The following is a 19,957-nucleotide window of genomic DNA, read 5'->3' as shown; positions in this document are numbered from 1 at the left end:
TCTTGTCCTCCAAAGTGCTTGCAACCCCTCCCAGCTTGAGGTCATCACAGATTTTATAAGCATATGCAGCACTCCATTATCTAAGTCACTTAAGAAAATATTGAATAGTATCGAATTCAGGACAGACCCCTGTGGGACCCACTAGATACATCCTCTCAGTTTTACAGTGAACCATTGATAGTTTACTAAGGCTACGTTTTAGTCACAGGTATTTTTAGTAAAAGTCATGGACAGGTCATGGGCCATAAACAAAAATTCACGGGCCTGTGACCTGTCCATGACTTTTACTAAAAATACCCACCGTGACTAAAACTTGGGTGGGGGGGCTGCAGGTGCTCTGGCAGGGGCGGTGCAGGGCCGCCGCAGGTGCTGGCGGAGGAAGGGTTGGCGGGGCTGGCAGGGGTTTCCTATCCGGCTCTGCGTCCCTGCAGCTCCTAGGCAGCGGAGGAGTCAGGACAGGAGCGCCGCTGCTCCCACCACAAGCGCCGGCTGCCGCAGGCCCCATTGGCCGGGAATCACAGCCAATAGGAGCTGCAGGGGCGGGGCCTGCGAGCAGCATGCAGCACAGAGACCCCCTGGCCCCTCCGCTGCCTAGCAGCTGCAGGGATGCAGAGCCAGATAGGAAACCCCTGCCAGCCCCGCCAACCCTTCCTCCGCCAGCACCTGCGGCGGCCCTGGACTGCCCCTGCCAGAGCACCTGCAGCCCCCCACCCAAGTTTCAGTCACGGTGGGTCTTCAGGTGGAGGTAAAGTTGACTCCAGTGTGATAGTCTCCTCTGGAGAAAAGGAAGAAATGCAAGGAGGAATATGCAGGGGTTCCTCCGTTGATACCTCTTTGTCTGTGGATTCTGTCAAGGGGTGACCTTGTGGTTTCATGGAGCTTTACAAGTAGCTACAGGAGCTGGAGAAGGTGACTCTTCCTGGATTGTGTAGTTGGTGGAGGTCCAGAGAGCCTTGGAGATGTCCACGAGGCCCAAGTTTTTGTAGTGCTCATGGTGGAGGGCACCATACTGGGGCATCTTTATAAATGTAGTGATCTTGATCCCTGGGCTGTGTATCCCTAGAATAAGACCTGCATAGAGATCTGAAAGACCTTAGAGATAAAGGTCTATCATGGTCAGAGTCCAACAAGGAGAAAATATAACTCTCCTCAGTGAATGGAGGAGTCAGTCCTATGCCCAGACCTCCAACACCCCTTGGAAATACATGATGTTGCTCCCAAAATACTGACACTGAAGAAATATCCAACAGTGCCAAAGGAGGCAGACAAGGTGAACAGAATGGTGAAAGATGAGTCGATGTTGACCGTGCTGATGTGTACTGGACTGAAGATGCAGAAGCTGTAGTGGCAGGTGCCGGAAGAGCTGATGGAACTGAGGGAGGAGCAGACAGAGCTGAAGCAGCTGCAGTTAGAGTTGGCTGATGCAGCAGAGGTAAGTACAGTAAAGGGAAGAACAGTAAATCTCTTGCCACATGAAAGGCTTGCGGTATTGACGGCACCAACAACAAAAGTAAGCTTCCAGCCACGGGAGCTGGTACCGGATCCGACAGTGCCAGGGTTGAAGATCTCTCTGGTAACAGAGATGGCACCAGTCCCAGCGGCCCTGTTGGAGTCAATAATGCTGCCTCAGATGGCACTAATGTGTTTGTGCTTGTACCCACACCTTGGCACCACAGGACTTTGTGATTCATAGATTCTAGGACTGGAAGGGACCTCGAGAGGTCATTGAGTCCAGTCCCCTGCCCTCATGGCAGGTCCAAATATTGTCTAGACCATCCCTGACAGACATTTATCTAACCTACTCTTAAATATCTTCAGAGATGGAGATTCCACAACCTCCCTAGGCAATTTATTCCAGTGTTTAACCACCCTGACAGTTAGGAACTTTTTCCTAATGTCCAACCTAAACCTCCCTTGCTGCAGTTTAAGCCCATTGCTTCTTGTTCTATCCTTAGGGGCTAAGATGAACAAGTTTTCTCCCTCCTCCTTATGACACCCTTTTAGATACCTGATAACTGCTATCATGTCCCCTCTGTCTTCTCTTTTCCAATCTAAGATTAGGAGTGTGGCCTATCAGCCTCAGACAGTTTTGAAAGCTTTGATGAAGCTGCAAGACAGGAAGATCTAAGCTTTGGAGCTGTGGCAACCAGAAAGGCACTCCTTGTGGAGGACTTTCTACTTTCTTGTGGTCAGGGTCAGGCTCTGAAGAGGGACCCATCACCTTGTAGGGGAGATGAACCTTCAGACAGAAATCTCATGGAGAACAGGAAAGTGATCATGAAATCATAGAGTTTGCAATTCTAAGGAAGGGTAGAAGGGAGAACAGCAAAATAGAGACAATGGATTTCAGGAAGGCAGATTTTGGTAAGCTCAGAGAGCTGATAGGTAAGGTCCCATGGAAATCAAGACTGTGGGGAAAAACAACTGAGGAGAGTTGGCAGTTTTTCAAAGGGACACTATTAAGGGCCCAAAAGCAAGCTATTCCACTGGTTAGGAAAGATAGAAAATGTGGCAAAAGACCACCTTGGTTTAACCATGAGATCTTGCATGATCTAAAAAATAAAAAGGATTCCATAAAAAATGGAAACTAGGACAGATTACAAAGGATGAATATAGGCAAACAACACAGGAATGCAGGGGCAAGATTAGAAAGGCAAAGGCACAAAATGAGCTCAAACTAGCTACGGGAATAAAGGGAAACAAGAAGACTTTTTATCAATACATTAGAAGCAAGAGGAAGACCAAAGACAGGGTAGGCCCACTGCTTAGTGAAGAGGGAGAAACAGTAACAGGAAACTTGGAAATGGCAGAGATGCTTAATGACTTCTTTGTTTCGGTCTTCACCGAGAAGTCTGAAGGAATGCCTAACATAGTGAATGCTAATGGGAAGGGGGTAGGTTTAGCAGATGAAATAAAAAAAGAACAAGTTAAAAATCACTTAGAAAAGTTAGATGCCTGCAAGTCACCAGGGCCTGATGAAATGCATCCTAGAATACTCAAGGAGCTAATAGAGGAGGTATCTGAGCCTCTAGCTATTATCTTTGGAAAATCATGGGAGACGGGAGAGATTCCAGAAGACTGGAAAAGGGCAAATATAGTGCCCATCTATAAAAAGGGAAATAAAAACAACCCAGGAAACTACAGACCAGTTAGTTTAACTTCTGTGCCAGGGAAGATAATGGAGCAAATAATTAAGGAAATCATCTGCAAACACTTGGAAGGTGGTAAGGTGATAGGAAATAGCCAGACTTTAGTAAGGCATTTGATACGGTCTCGCATGATATTCTTATCGATAAACTAGGCAAATACAATTTAGATGGGGCTACTATAAGGTGGGTGCATAACTGGCTGGATAACCGTACTCAGAGAGTTGTTATTAATGGTGCCCAATCCTGCTGGAAAGGCATAACGAGTGGGGTTCCGCAGGGGTCTGTTTTGGGACCGGCTCTGTTCAATATCTTCATTAACGACTTAGATATTGGCATAGAAAGTACACTTATTAAGTTTGCGGATGATGCCAAACTGGGAGGGATTGCAGCTGCTTTGGAGGACAGGGTCATATTTCAAAATGATCTGGACAAATTGGAGAAATGGTCTGAGTTAAACAGGATGAAGTTTAACAAAGACAAATGCAAAGTGCTCCACTTAGGAAGAAAAAATCAGTTTCACACATACAGAATGGGAAGAGACTGTCTAGGAAGGAGTACGGCAGAAAGGGATCTAGGGGTTATAGTGGACCACAAGCTAAATATGAGTCAACAGTGTGATGCTGTTGCAAAAAAAGCAAACATGATTCTGGGATGTATTAACAGGTGTGTTGTGAGCAAGACACGAGAAGTCATTCTTCCGCTCTACTCTGCTCTGGTTAGGCCTCAGCTGGAGTATTGTGTCCAGTTCTGGGCACCGCATTTCAAGAAAGATGTGGAGAAATTGGAAAGGGTCCAGAGAAGAGCAACAAGAATGATTAAAGGTCTTGAGAACATGACCTATGAAGGAAGGCTGAAAGAATTGGGTTTGTTTAGTTTGGAAAAAAGAAGACTGAGAGGGGACATGATAGCAGTTTTCAGGTATCTAAAAGGGTGTCATAAGGAGGAGAGAGAAAACTTGTTCATCTTAGCCTCTAAGGATAGAACAAGAAGCAATGGGCTTAAACTGCAGCAAGGGAGGTCTAGGTTGGACATTAGGAAAAAGTTCCTAACTGTCAGGGTGGTTAAAAACTGGAATAAATTGCCTAGGGAGGTTGTGGAATCTCCATCTCTGAAGATATTTAAGAGTAGGTTAGATAAATGTCTATCAGGGATGGTCTAGACAGTATTTGGTCCTGCCATGCGGGCAGGGGACTGGACTCGATGACCTCTCGAGGTCCCTTCCAGTCCTAGAATCTATGAATCTATGATTAGGCGAGACATGTGGAGGAGAAATTCCCTAATGTGGAAGCAGAAAAGTAAGAGAAAAAGGAGGATCTGGGGGTAAATGTCTTTAGACCATTTAAGGATTAGGCGAAAGGAAACCCTAACCCTAACAATGCGAGAGTTGTAGGAGATGCTGTTCTCGCCTTGCTTTCAGTTGATAAGGATGGAATGCTGACTTAAGCAGAAACCTTGAGATAAGGTAGCATCTGGAGAGAATTTGTATAAACAAAACAAATTAGCCGTTGATGTATGTAATGGGAAGGTATAAATACTTGTCTTGTACTGCTTGTAGGGGGAAGATCTGCCTAAAGTCAGGGGACCTCTCTGTCCGACCGCAGTCTTTCCTCTGACTTGTTGCTAACAAACGCAGAGTGAGGATTGTTTTCTTCCACACTAACAAATTAGGCAGCTGTTATGTTTATCAGTGACAGGGATAACAGCCCTGCATGTGGCACACTGTTTAAATCCGGGGTATTTCTGCATGGCAAAAATCCCTAAAATCACTGTCAGCTAATTGCCTACTAAACTATAACAATAGTAAATGAATTATAACTATATACAAAATGAGAAATTCTCTTTCTAAGCTGGCTAACCGAGGCTCAAGAGTGATGGAGAGCTCCAGTTCTTGCCATAAGAAGGAACTGAGAAGGAGGCAGCAGTCACGCCCCTTTTATGCCCTTGGCTCTAACCACAAGGAGGGCAGGGTCGCATGTGCTGCCTAGTGGTACTGCTGTCAAAATTATCTGACTCAAATGCACTGGGCACAGATACACTTACAGTGGAATGTATACGTGCACAATCACTCGAAGGAAAATAAACAGTTGTTCTATTTCAATGTAGTATACAAGGCACTGTTATAATCTGTCTTGTCTTACCTTTTCCCCAGACTAAGATGTTTCCACTTGAGTCTCCTGTGATTGTATCACCATTTTCAGAAAAGGTCACACACAGGACAAACTTTGGCTTCTCTTGTTTCTGTATGGTAGAGAATGAGTACATTTACAGCAACACGCAGTCCATTCCTTTTAGCTGTATATATTTAATTCAATGTAGTCCTAATATTAATGCTGTAATATTTTCTTTTTATTCATCTGAAAAAAATTAAGGTCTGCAAACACTGTCAGAAAAGCTTGATTTCTTTGAAGAACAATGAGGAAGTTCTGTGAGGCGTAGGTGCTCCAGGTATATTTGTTCTGGAAGTAACAAATGCATCTGTAATACTTTCTCAGCTTAACAGAGGCTATCCTTAAAAATGCATTTAAAAATGAAAACAGAAAATGTCAAGGCACATATTTAAGAGTTCCAACTTGAAAATGTTTATAACTTTACAATTACTTGAGTAATTTGCTTCAACTTGGCTTGCTTAAGGAGACAGATTTTAAAAAGTAGAAAGCCAACTGGAACATGTATAGCCCACATGCTTTATACTGCAGCATTTGGGGAAAAAAATTAGCCCAAAGAAAGGGAGAGAAGCAGTGGGGAGGAGACATGGATTTTTTTTTCTGAATATGCTATGTTTTGTGCACAGGTCCAGAGAAACTCAGCTAGAAGGCATAGAAACATCCAGAAGTAGGGCATGGCAGTTACTAAGCATGCTCTGTAGCTGTTTGTGAAGCTGTATAAGACATTTTCATTTAGGGCAAGCAGTTTTCACTCCTGGGGGAATTCTGCTCCAAAAAATTAAATTCTGCACATACTATTTGAAAATTCTTCAAAATTCTGCATATTTTATTTGTCAAAATAACACAATATAATCATGCCAGTTTCAATTATTTGGGTAATTTATTTCAAAATATCTGTCAGCAAGTATGTCTGTAACAATACAGACCAAAAGTAAAGAGTCTGGTAAACATTTTTTTGGCAAATTCCTTACTAAGCATATTAATACAGAACTTTGAGTAATTCATTTAAATTACAATACAGAACAGTATTTCCTGCACATGTCAGAAGCAGTGCAAGGCTTGGGGGAGTCAGGAGTAATGGAAGAGCTGAGGGAAAGGGAAGGAGCCTAGGAGTGAACCTGGAGGGTGTTGGGTGTGGGTGCGAGAAGGTTTTTTGGGCGGGGATTGTTAGGGAGTTGGGAAACCTCCCCCATGCAGACCCTGGCTAACCCCAAGCCCCTCCTATTCAATCAGGCACATCTGCCCGTCCCTGCACCCCTATCCCCATATGTCTCTGCAGCCCCTCTCTCCCATCTCCAGGCTCAATTCTGTCACCCCACTAGCTCCTGAGTCCATGCCCCAGTCTGTCCCCCCACTAGCCATTCTGAACCCCAATCTATGATCCCCCAGCAGCCCTGTGTGCTTCACTCTGTCCTAACCTGGCTCCATGGACAGGGTGCTGTGATGAACTTCTACTCCTGGGGGAATTCTGCAGCACTGGGCAGAGAATTTTTTCCCCCGCACAGAAAATACATTCTGTTCCAGAAGTGATGCAGTCTGCCTTTTGCCCACCAGAGGCCGCTATGATGCCAGAACAGCCAGCTGCATTCTTGCAGCTAGCTGTTCTGGTGCCACAGTGTCCTCTGGTGGGCAAAAGGTGGCACAGCAGCACTTCTTGAGCAGAATGTATTTTATGCGGGAAAATACAAAATTATGTGGACAGAGGAATTCTGCACATCTGCAGATGTGCAGAATTCCCCCAGCAGTAAGTTTTGCAGGTCCCACGCATACTCATCATTTGAGAGCTTAGTCAATCAGAACTGGGGGGCAGGGAGGGAAGGTTATAGATATAGAAGTTAAAGACAGCCCTATGGCTGACTGGCTGTGGGCTCAGCAGAAGGAAGAGAAATGTCTGCTGTGAGCAGGGCCGGCTCCAGAGTTTTTGCCGCCCCAAGCGGCGGAAAAAAAAGAAAAAAAAGCCGCCATCGCGATCGGCGGCAGCTCCACCCCACCGCTTTCTTCTTTGGCGGCAATTCGGCGGCACGTCCTTCCCTCCGACAGGGACCCTCCGCCGAATTGCCGCCGAAGAGCCCGAGGTGCTGCCCCTTCCCCTTGGCCACCCTAAGCACCTGCTTGCTCAGCTGGTGCCTGGAGCCGGCCCTGGCTGTGAGGGCTGGCTAACTCTTTGGATATAGGCTATAGATTCCTGTTTCACCAGCAGCTGAGTAAACCAATCAGCTATTAACTCAAGGACTGGAATGCTGCTAGCTGTAAGGATCCCCAGACTTTTTTTTGCTGATAAGGCTTTGAAGCATTCAGAAAAGAACAGAGGTGCTGCCATTCCTCTCAGACTCTGAAGAATCCAGGTGACACACACTGCATATTATGACCACTATACAGAATTTGAAAAGTTATCTCTGAAAGAATATCACAGGAGAATATGTTTCAGAGTAGCAGCCGTGTTAGTCTGTATCCGCAAAAAGAACAGGAGTACTTGTGGCACCTTTAGTCTCTAAGGTGCCACAAGTACTCCTGTTCTTTTTACAGGAGAATATGTGTAGTAAAGTATAGAAGTGTAAATGTCACGTTAAACACTTTCATTTAAATATATGTAACAGCACCAAAGTGAAGAAGTCTGTATAAGGATTTACTACTTAATGTAGGGTTGTCAAACAATTAATTTTTTTTTATTAATTGTGAGATAAAAAAATAGCCATGATTAATTGCAGTTTTAATTGCACTGTTAATCAATAATAGAATACCAATTTAAGTTTATTATACATATTTCTAGATGTTCTTCTACATTTTCAAATATATTGATTTCAGTTACAACACTGAATAGAAAGTGTACAGTGCTCACTGTATATTATTTTTGATTACAAATATCTGCACTGTAAAAAAGAGAAACAAAAGAAACAGTATTTTTCAATTTACCTCATACCAGTACTGTAGTGCAATCTCTTTATCATGAAATGTAGAATTTTTTTTAAATAACTGCACTCAAAAACAAAAAAATGTAAAACTTTAGAGCCTACAGGTCCACTCAGTCCTACTTCTTGTTCAGCCAATCACTAAGACAAACAAGTTGCTTTACATTTACAGGAGATAATGCAGCCCGCTTCTTATTTACAATGTCACCTGAAAGTGAGAACAAATGTTCACATGGCACTGCTGAAGCTGGCGTTGCAAGGTATTTATGTGCCAGATATGCTAAACATTCATATGCCCCTTTATGCTCAGCCCTGAGATTTAACTCTGTGTAATGCTTTCTGAAAAGTCCTGAAAAAACAGAAATCTGGCCTGTGCTTCAGCAAGGAGTTAAGCTGAGGTGCAGAAAAAAGGGAAATGTAATATAGTTAAACATAATAGAATTTTAGTAATCCATCCCCGTTACACGCACATCATGCATGCTGACATTTCTTTATGCAGTTACTTTGATTGCACTTTCAAGTCAGATAATTTAAACAAGCAATGGTTAACTAGACACCATAGTAGCCATCTGTACACACTGCAGAAACATTTTATTTGTGCTTGCAACTGTAGTAACTATGCATGCAAATGGAAATGCAAAAATCAAAGTGGAGTTCAGACCTACTTTTTTAAAAGCAAGACCTTTAAGTAAAAATGATATTTACAAAATAGACTAAGAGTGGAATTTTTAGCTTTGTCTCGTTTTGAAATATGTACATGCAGAACTTTAGATCTGAAAAGAACATATGGGAAAGAAAATTCATGTTCACATAAATTTGCAACTCAGTCAAGTTGTATTTCTCAAATTACCCTTGGGGGAAAAAAACCCCTACCACCTTTGGGCTCTGGCCAAACATGGAAACTTTCAACCCAAAAGGAATTTGAGAAAATTAAGAGAAAGTGAAAACAAGAATGTAGAGGCTAGAATGGAAACCAGATTTTGACCTTCACTGTAGTGATAACCACCTAGGACTCCTGCACGCTATGCTAAGGTACTGTAATAATATATTACAAATGCTGTACAAAATACAATATTAGAAAATAGCAGGTTTAATTACCATGTTGTCTTGATTCATTCCAGCCTTAAATAAACTTTATTGCTGTGTGCATATAGCATTGCTATAACAGAAAAGTTAGGAGCATATACTACTTTACCTCAAATAATCCTTGCTTTTTAATAAGGGAGTTCCCTTCTAACATCCAAAAGTAAAGGTGTGATTTTCCACATGTAACTATTATATTTGTGTCTGTAGGATGAAAATCTGTTGCAAATACCGCCTCATTAGAACACTTGAAAAGAAAGAAAGAAACAATGTATCAAAATTTAAAATACAGATAAAACAAAATGATTAATTTACAAGTGTTTTCTTGTTAAACAAATTAGTCAACTTATGACACATAATTATGTACCATATTTGGATTGAAATTTTTTTGCTGATTTTTTACTTTAAGTGACAACAGACTGATCATAGAACAAGCACTTTGGATAAAATGTCTTGAAGGAAAGAGTGAAGTGAAAACATTTTCTAATGTCTATACATTTGAAGCATGTCTTCAAAACTGTGTCCGATATTCTTAAGAGGAAGCTCTCAAATTAAAATTTGTTTACAGCATTTTTCTGTATGTATTCTTATACATCCCTATAGTTGCTTTTTAAAATTTCTTAATAAACTCTAACATGATTGTGGCAGCAAAGCAAAAATAAGACCCTTTTCCTTCCCTCCCTCCCTCCGAAAAGCCCCCCACATTATTTTCAACCATGAGAAGAAATATTTCAGGTATCTGTACTTTATATTCTTTGTCCTTTATAAATGAAAGCACTAATAAGAATTAAAAGGTACAGAAAGAAATTTGACGACAAAAATTCAGATCTGCATACAAGCAAGCATTTTATTGCACAAAATATCTTATTGCAACACCTTGACATCTGCCAGCCTCTCTTCCTTCTGCCAGTCCCATACAGAAAGCACATGGTCATTTGAATCATCCACGGAACAAAGGTTACTTCCTCCATTCTGAAGCAAAACATTTTAAAAATCATTTATAAAATAATTCAGAAATCCGTACATACAAATCTAAAAGTTATTAAACATTACTGCCTAACTGAAAGTGAAAAATGTTATTCTACTTCCAGTTAAAATCTTTAGATCCAAATCCTACAGACGGAAGTAAACTGTGGAGTTTTGCTTGAGTAGTATAAGATTTAGCTCTCAATTTTTTCAGAATACTGTGTATATGAAACTTTAAATAATTTAACTATACATTCAGCACACAAACACTTTATACATGCATTTACTTACAGACTTAGAAAAAGCAATGCAGGTGACAGCACGGTCAAAAAAGCCCATCCCAATGATATGCAGTGTATTCAAAGTAACAGAATCCCAAACACGTACATGGGGTGGTAATTGCTGTAAAAAATTAAAGCAGAAGCAACTGAAAAAAAATGTTGGGAAAGAGTATCAGCATTTTTTAAAATTTGAAAATACGTGAAAACCCATGTTATTAACATTTAATATCAGTATTATTAGTAACACCAATATAGTTCTCCTGCTGTATAATGACAGATGGCCTAGCAAATGACCCAGTAATATCCACACATATGCCTAGTCATTGCGATTAATCCGGCAGGGCAAAGAGCAACCTCCAATCCCAGGTGCCCAGTACTAAGTGGGAGGTGTTAAGCACCTTGCAAGATCAGATCTACAATTAGCCCATTTCATGTCCTGCTCCAAGGTCACAGAGTCTTAACTGCAGCAAACAATATATTGTTTCTAGCTGGTATCAAATTACTAATGCACAATAAACAAAAACAAGAAAATCAGTTACTGGCTGATTACTTTCAACAACAGTGGAAAGTTGGCCATAGAAAACAACTTTATTATTAGTCTCCCTTTTTATAACACTGGTCAGAACCATCTTTGTTTAGCCTAAAATCAATTCAATATATGAATAATTAAAATTATTTGCATGTCAAATGTACATGTTTAAAGTTCTTTCCTAACAATCACTTACAGTAATACAAAGATAATAGAGCACATTGCTCAATATGATGGAGACTTAAATGCTTCTTAAATCCACTAGAGGGCAGTCCCTGTAAATATGTGTTAATTAAAAATATTACCTCAAAGCAACTAGGAAGAATTGCAGAGAATTTATTCTACGTATACAATAGACTAATAAATGAAGGCCAAATTCTAAAATGTGTATGTGTGTGTAAAACTTTTAAGTTAACTGACGTTTTAATGCTGTATCAGGCCCAATTATTACTCTTGATTGCTTATTGATCATTAATTAATAAAACTAACCCTTAAAGAAAATTCAGCTTCTTTCAAATAACAGTGTTGATTATTTTTAAAAACAAGACAAACACAGCTATCAAAATTTTGGATCTCATGGTCCCATCTTTCCTCTGGAGCCCACCTCCAAACCTCCTCGTGTTCTCTGTAAGGAATGGATCTGGAGAGTCAGAGACAGACAGACGGCATCAGAAAATGGAACTAGCTGATGGAACTTGACAATTCCATTGGCTACCTTGGCATCATTCAATTAGCTTCTGTCAAATTAAGAGTATAATGCTTTGTATTTTTAATTTTTAAAATTCAAGGGTGATTTAACTACTGCACAGAGGTCATATACCACTAACTACAATACAATAATATGTCTTGTGAAATATGAGCATGTTACTGTAAACAAAAGGTTTGCTCACTTTTCCATCCTTAGAGGTACCTGCAACCTGACCCGTTGCTATGGTGATCCGGTCAGGATGGACAGCTAGGCTGGAAAAGAAAAAGTTGTCAACCTTCATATTTAAAGCATTGATGATATATTGTAACATCCAAATGCCAGATTCCATGCAGACTAAAACAAGAGTCTACAGACTTAGTCTAATTACTTCAGTTACATAAATGCATATTAGGAATGTAACATCTAAAAAATGTATCCCCAAAATAGAGATAAAACTACTTTCATGACCTTTTATTCCCCAAACTCTTCTATCACTACAACTCAGACACTAGAACCAGTTAGTGATTCGTTTGTGCCCTTCCAGTTTCTCAACATACAGTACAGTAGTACAGTACTACTTGGTTCTTTTTATCAAGTTTAGGCTTTGATTATCCTTCCTCTTGCTCTGGAAAAATACTATTGTTATCCACTTCAAAATTCTACAAAGGTACAAATTTTAGGTCAGTGAATCTAAGTCTCAGAAACAGAATTCCAGAACCAAGAAATTAAACCATTTGACCCCTAGAATCAGCTGTTCAGATAAACAAAATGTACTCAGCAGTTACCACTGTACCCAAGAGAAGAGAAATCATCAATGTATTGTTTAAGACGAGAGCAAGCAATACTGCAAATATGTTAATTCTTCTTTCACTGCAGCTGCTTCTCACTTAGTCCTGGAGGCAGAGTGCCAAGCAAAATGAACTTTGACAGCTAGGGGATAAGGAATTCACTCTACTTTCAATACAGAATATTATCCACTCTCTAAAACCCTGAATGCTTTGAAAAATTCAAAGGAATAGGAGAGTTTGAAAAAGACAGATGAGATGGAACAGTTAATCAAAATCCAAGTTAAAATCTCACTGTAAAACCACTAAGCTATGCGATGAATTCATTTCATGGAGCATGTTCATGGCCCTATATAGCTAAGGTTGCAACCAGATTCCATTATCAGTACTATTTTTAGCCTCTTATAGAGGCAAAAAGGTGTTTCATAATGCTTAACCTAGAGAAATGTAGATAAAGGAAGCTAGAAGCATTTATACAGTCATGCTGAAAAGTATTAAGAGGAGCCTTAAGAATAAACAAAGGTCATGACCAAATTATCTTAACAACAAAGACATAAGGGAGGGGAATATAGACAAATAGACCATAGAACCTGAAGGTAAGCAGGTCTAACAACAAAGTCAAATATCTAGATTTTCCGCCTTCTCTAAGTATGTAAAGAGAGACCAGTTATGGGAACCAAACACAGGGAACTGAAACTGCACTTTATAACCACTCTGTGCGGATGTAGAATAAAAAGCACATAAATATTATGGTGATAGATGGACTAGAATAGATCTTCTGGAAGGAAATGCAGAGTTATCAGATGAGCCAAGATGACAGGCAGTCTCTTAGGTAACAAAGATCTAACACATGAAGATTTAGAGGTTAAATTACTAGAATTCTCTTTTCAGAGAGGAAAGAACATTAATTATTTTTTTTAAAGGCAACATTAGCATTTCCCAGAACCCCATTTCTATAAAAAAATAAGAATGTTTTGGAGACTTACCACTTCACATCATCATTGTGACCAGTGTAATGTCTCTGAAGTTGTTCTTCAACATTGTATAACACAACTACTGATGCAATGAAATACACAGTTTCGCCCGTTGGAAGTAGGTATAGGTTACTGCGACAGTCCCGACCCCTATACCCATAGCTAGCATGCTTGTTAAGAAGAAATAACACTACTTCTTATGAATTAAGAGACTGACACATGGAAAATAACATATTGTAGCCCCTTCTGTACAGTGAAAATACCAGATCCCTGCAAACTTGCAGTGCAGGCAATATACTTTCATGGCAATTCCTGGTGTCTTTACTATCCTTTGACATTTGTGCAAACTACCAGCTTTGTTTCAAGTGCACTTATTATTTAAATTGATTGGTTATATGAAAGAATCATTTGGGCTGGAAGAGAACTAGTAGGTCATCCAGTACCACTCTCTGCATCATATCAGGACTGATTGCCTTATCCTTTGTTCAGGGTGATTGATTCATTATCCTCATCATTTACAGTTTCACATCTATCTGGATAGTAAAGAGTTGCATCATATATTTCAATTAACTGGTACAGTATTGAAAAGGCAGTGGGCCAGATCCTGATGCCAGTCACATCAGTGATAAACCAAACTAAGTCCAGTGAAATAACTGGAGTTAATACAGGTTTAAACCTGTGTAAATGAGATCACAATTTGGCCAAATTAAGTTGTCTTACTCAAGTATGTAATAAACAGGCATCAGGGGACATGGCGACCCTGCTAATATGGGAGAGTGTGGTCTCAGCTAGGTCCTGGCTAAATGGGAGGATATTCCGAGGTGGTCCAGTATGGAAGAAAGGGGTTGTGTTATGGAAAAGGTTGACAACCACTGACATACAACATTAATATAACACAATGCTTTATTTTCCCCCAGGTCTTTTAGTATATACAATTAGATTGTAAGCTTTTTGAGGCAGAGATAATGTTTATAAAGTGCAGTATAAATCTACTGTGGTTTAGAAGTGATTTTTAATAATAAAAAGAATATAGAAATGAATACATATTTTGTCCTCCATTCATTATGGGCAAGGATGGTTTGACCCTGCTGTTCAACCATGCGTTGATATGATGCAGGAAGTGAGGCCAAATTTTTCAAACTTGGGTGCCTAAAATTAGGCAATTAAATAAAGGTTTCCTGACTTTTCAAAGGTGCTGAACTCTTGCACCTCCCACTGACTTCAACAGGACTAGTGAGTGATTGCTCAGCATTTCTGAAAATACAGCCACTTGTATTTGGGCACCTAAATATGTAATCAGGAACCCAATTTTAGGCTACCAGATTTGAAAGTTTCAACCAACACTCCGTTAAGTTTTTTGAGATACCCTAACTGTAAAGTAATAAAGAAGCGTGCGTGAATGAAAATAGCAAGTGTCTCTCTTACGGATGACTTATTGGTAATGAAGAGGAAAACTAAAGCTTCCTATTTTTAAGAAAACTTTATCATTGGATTACAGGACACCACTTTATTGCCTCAATCTTCCTATTTGTCTGTATAAAATCTGATCCTATTCCCATTGAAGTCAATATCAAAACTTCCTTAGACTTCAACACATTGCAGAATCAAGCCCATAGAGGTTAGAAGTCGGAGTGTATGAAAGTCAAGAAGTTAAGTAATATTATGGCATATAACTTTATTTATATGGAGGAAATCCTTAAGTAAATAACTATTATATATAAAATATTTATCTAGTTGGGAAAAAATATCTTTTTTCCTCCCACTTCCCACTCTCTTCTCTTTTGAGCAGCATTGCAGCCAATTTTCCATACCCCTCCATGTTGTCATTTACCATCTCAACTCCTCCCCATCAGCCTTCTTCTCTGATTTCAACTCCTGGCTTTCTCTTTTCTTCTCCTCACAATCTCCTACCCCCATCCTCTGTGACTTCAACTTCTATGTTGATGACCCATCCAACCCCTTAGCTGTGTGTTACCTCACCCATCCCCCTTCATTTGATCTGCACCCTGGCTCAAATCTCATTAAAAAGGGGCATTGCTCTCTCTCTCTATTGCTGAATTCCCCCCTCTGACCATTACCTGGTCTCTTTTAGCATCACTCATGAGCCCCTCCCTCATGCCCTGTCACTTGGCATTTACATAACTTCCAATCCATCAGCATTAGTGACTTCTCGTCACTAATGCTGATGGGGGGAAAGAGCTCAGGAGCAGACTGTTTGCATAGCTACATGTTTTCTGCCTAGGGTATCAGCAGTCAGACCTTCGTTGACAAAGTGATCAGTTTTGGCTATTTGGAGTTAAAATTCACTTTAGTATTGAATGCAGGGGAAATGAAATGTTGTTCTCCTCATTGTATGAGTAAAGGGCAGAAGGGCTGTAATTAACCCGCTCTAATTAAGGGAGTCACCCTAAGGTTAACCTCACTCACTAAGTGTACGGTTGTGATGCCATATCCAAGTAAGAGTCAGAGGCAGTAGGGACAGATGTTCCTACCTGGTAGTGTGGACCTGTTTAAAGCGTCCCAGAAGCCATTTGACCCTCCCTCCTCAAGTGTTTGAAAAAACAGAGCTGACTAGACTGATTTGAAAGTCCTGGTTCTTTCTTAGTGATTACTGGAACTGAGCTCACTAATAAGCTGATCTAAGGGAGCGGAACTTTAGACTTGGTATACAGACAGTGTTGAGGTGAAAAGACAGTGCAGAAGGGGTAGCAGCAGAGAGGTTCCCCACTATCCAGTGAAATCACTACAGAGCTGAAATCACTGAGAAAGGGACTAAGTGGTGGAACCTCAGAGCACAGCATTGCAGGTACAGGCAGCAGTGATGATGGCAGCTGTCAGCAGCAGCAGTTACATGCAGAGACATTGACAGAGACAAACAGCAGCTGAGACTGCAGACACACAGATGGGCAGAGGTGAAGGCATCACTCAACCACCCTCTCCCCTCAGGGACGGGAGGTGAACTCACCCAAACACATCCCTGGACTCTGGGGACGTTGCTGACCTTGGACAACGAACTGAGTGGAGTGCAGCAGAGGAAAAATGTTAAAAAGACATTCATCCCTGGGACTTTCATACTGCAAGATGGGAAACCGAAAAAAAGGACACTGCCCAAGATACCATGGGGCAGGTGTTTTACTCATTGGTTGTGTACATTCAAGTAATTGTTGCAGTGTTTTCCCAAATTAATGCTGTGTTTTCTTCTTTTAATAAAAGTTTTATTTTGTTATTCAGTGCTTGCGAGAGGGGAAATGCTACCTCTGAAGACACCCAGAAGTGGTATTTATTTTTTCAAGATTAGTGGGTGGTGGTTCAAGTGGTTTCTGTTTTGTATTGTTCAGAGGAGCCCCGAGGTATTGAACCCAGCCCTTGTTGCTGCCTACACCACCTGGCAGAAGCATTACGCATATGATAGTTGTCTTCATTTTACCTTGAAGGCCTATCCCCACCCTACCTATTGAGATGTTGATTCCCACCTCCAATCAGAGAATGCCTGTCATGACAGGGACATGGGCAGTCAGACCTAGTGGTCAGAGCAGGAGTCAGGCTAGGTCGAGTACCAGAAAGCCAGAGTCCAAGACAGGCCAGAGGGCAAACCAAGAGTCAGGCGTAAAGAGACAGGCAGAGTCGGAATCTTGAAGCGGGGCTCTTACATGCGGGGTCTGAAGCAGAGACAGGCAGGGAGACTGTGCTGTTGCTCAGAAAACTCCCTGTCATAGCTTCCTGGTTTATGTACTAGTGCCAGCCAGTCAGCAGGCTGTGAGGAGCTGCCACTCAGGTCCTGCTGGACAGTACTTCCTGTTGAGCCTAGCCTCACAGGTCCTCCCACGGAAGCCCAGTCTAAGCCTCCTGTTGTGATGTGGGGGTGTCAGCAGACCATAACCCCCATAATCCCAGCCCTGCAGGTTCTTACAATGCCAGCCTCCATCGTCCACTTGTTAAATTTTAAACAAGCACCTTTGTGCTTTCTCCTGTGCTGCTCCTCCTGCTTTGAAAGAGCACCCCATAAACATCTGCAAAGCTACCTCACTGTCCTCCTTAAAACTTTCCTTTGCCTAGAAGCAGACAAAAATCTTGACAATGGTTAGGCCTCTGCTGTACTGAGACCACTGCCTATCATGCTGACCAATATTGTCATACTGTTTCCTTGCTCTCCCTGTCTGTATCCATCTGTTGTTTTTTGTCTTATACTTAGCTGACCCTGCATGTGGTGTGGTGACCCCAGTGCAACAAGATAACCCCTGTATGCACACTGGACGGCAATTGACTCAACTGAGAAAAAAGAAATACATGCTCAATGGGCCGAACATTTCAGCTCACTTCTTAATCACCCTTCCAAAATTTCCAAGGACGCAATTAATGCTCTTCCACAACATCCATTAAAAGGAGAACTTGTACTAGCGCCCACCTTATGAGAACACAACAGCAATCAAGCAGATGTCACAAAGCAAAGCACTCAGACTGGATGGCATGCTAGCAGATATCTATAAGCAGGGTGGCTACCACACTGGAAGGCACCTCACATGGCTCTTCCACATTATTTGGGAGCAGGAGTAGGTGTCACAGGATTTTAAGGATGCCAACGTTGTCCACCTCTATAAACATTAGGGTGATATGGCAAACTGATAATCATTGTGGCATTTCCCTACTCTCTGTTGCTGGGGAAATTCTTGCATGGGTCATACTGAAGACTTAACACCTATCTTGTGGAAATCAACTTTTCCGAGTCCCAGTGTGGATTCTGGTCTGAATGGGGCTCTACAGACATGATCTTCACAGCTCATCAGCTTCAGGAAGAGTGCTGGGAGCAAAACGGAGGTCTTTATATGATGTTTACCAAATTAGTTAAAACTCTGGACTCTAAATCATGAGGGACTCTGGAAATTTTTGTTTATCTCTGGATGCCCTGCCAAATTTGTCATTCAGTCCTTCCATGATGGGATGATGGCCAGAGTGGTGGAAAATGGTCATCAATGGCACCAAACAATGTTGCCTGCTGGCTCTCTAACTCTTTTCCATCTTTTTTTGGCTATGCTTATGGATGCATTTCCTGACATTGACAGAAGAGTATTGACAAGATTACCCATCGCATAGCCAAGGCCAGTTCTGCATGTGGAATGCTCACACATCACCTATGAAACAATAGGGACGTCAAAATAAGCACTAAGCTAAATGTCTATTGGAGAGTCGTGCTTACAATGCTTCTATATGGTTTTGAGACTTGGACAACATATCTCTGCCACATTAGGAAACTTGATCAGTTCCATATGTGCTGTCTTCAGTCTGTTTGCAGAATCAAATGGTACGACAAGATTCCCAATACTGATATCCTTAATTGTTGTTGGATGTCTGACATTCAAAGCATGCTCATAAAAGCTCAGCTGCATTGGTCAGAGCATCTCATTTGTATGACCAAATTGAAACTACCAATGGCCATACTTTATGGTCATCTAAAGCAATACACTTGTTTTCCTGGAGGCCACTACAAACAATGTACAGACACACTGAAGTCAAACTTGAAAGCATGTCAGGTTGATCCCATAACTGAGCAAGATGGCTGAAGATTTGTCATGTTGCTATTAACTGCTTTGAAGCAAGGTGCATTAACACCTTATGTGAAAAACGTTAACACAAAGCAAGGATACAACATCCTACAATGGTCATGGACAATCTTGCCTGTCCCACATGTAACCATGTTTGCATTTCTCTCATTGGTCTGATCTCACATATACATACGGTTACCAGATAGCAACTGTGAAAAAACGGGACAGGGGGTCGGGGGTAATAGGCGCCTATATAAGAAAAAGTCCCCAAAAACGGGACAGTCCCTTTAAAAATGGGACATCTGGTCACTCTACATAAACATGTTCACCTATAATGTTTGCTGAATCCTTGTACATCGACACTGACGTGAGACTCCATTATCGTCATACTTAGGTTGTAATCTCTTTGGGGCATGGACCATTGTCTTGTTCTCTGTTTGTACAGCATCTAGCACAATGGTGTCCTGGTCCATGACTAGGGCTCCTAAGTGTTATGGTAATACAAATAATAATAAAAAATAGTAACATCTTTGTGCCCGTATTCTGCAAAGACATACACATGAGTTTAACTTCTAAGCCTGCAAACAGTCCCACTGACTACGTCCAAAGAAAGAAAAGTCTGAAAGAAAAATTCAGCATGGTATTCTTTGGAAATATTTTTCCTCCTCTACCTGCTAACCTTCTAACTACCCAGCACTGGCTTGAGGCTGTTAACCTTTGAGATATTTCCATGGATTGAAAACTTTAGCTTTCTAATAGGTTATACTATGGATATCACACTTTAAAAAACAAGGCATAGGAATACTCACACTGAAGTCATGGCCTATCCCCATCCCAACTATAATTTTTTATACAATATTGAAACATTGTTGGCGGAGTGGAGGGAGT

At 41.1% G+C, this 19,957-nt stretch overlaps 1 protein-coding gene across 2 annotated transcripts in view; it reads right to left on the bottom strand.

Annotated features, from left to right (window-relative positions):
* EML1 (EMAP like 1) overlaps positions 1-19,957 on the bottom strand; it is a 119,217-nt gene that overhangs the window by 18,652 nt on the left and 80,608 nt on the right. For both annotated transcript variants that reach the window (XM_026651182.1, XM_026651181.1), the window contains 6 exons: positions 13,542-13,691; positions 11,973-12,042; positions 10,564-10,674; positions 10,183-10,278; positions 9,419-9,553; positions 5,288-5,387 (listed from right to left, as the gene is read on the bottom strand). In XM_026651182.1, coding sequence (XP_026506967.1) covers positions 5,288-5,387; positions 9,419-9,553; positions 10,183-10,278; positions 10,564-10,674; positions 11,973-12,042; positions 13,542-13,691 — 662 coding nt within the window. The remainder of the gene's footprint in view (positions 1-5,287; positions 5,388-9,418; positions 9,554-10,182; positions 10,279-10,563; positions 10,675-11,972; positions 12,043-13,541; positions 13,692-19,957) is intronic.

The sequence above is a fragment of the Terrapene carolina genome, unplaced genomic scaffold (genome assembly GCF_002925995.2).
Source record: "Terrapene carolina triunguis isolate 2854851 unplaced genomic scaffold, T_m_triunguis-2.0 Scaffold96, whole genome shotgun sequence".
Taxonomy (NCBI): Eukaryota; Metazoa; Chordata; order Testudines; family Emydidae; genus Terrapene; species Terrapene triunguis.
This window is presented reverse-complemented; position numbering and strand designations above follow the sequence as displayed.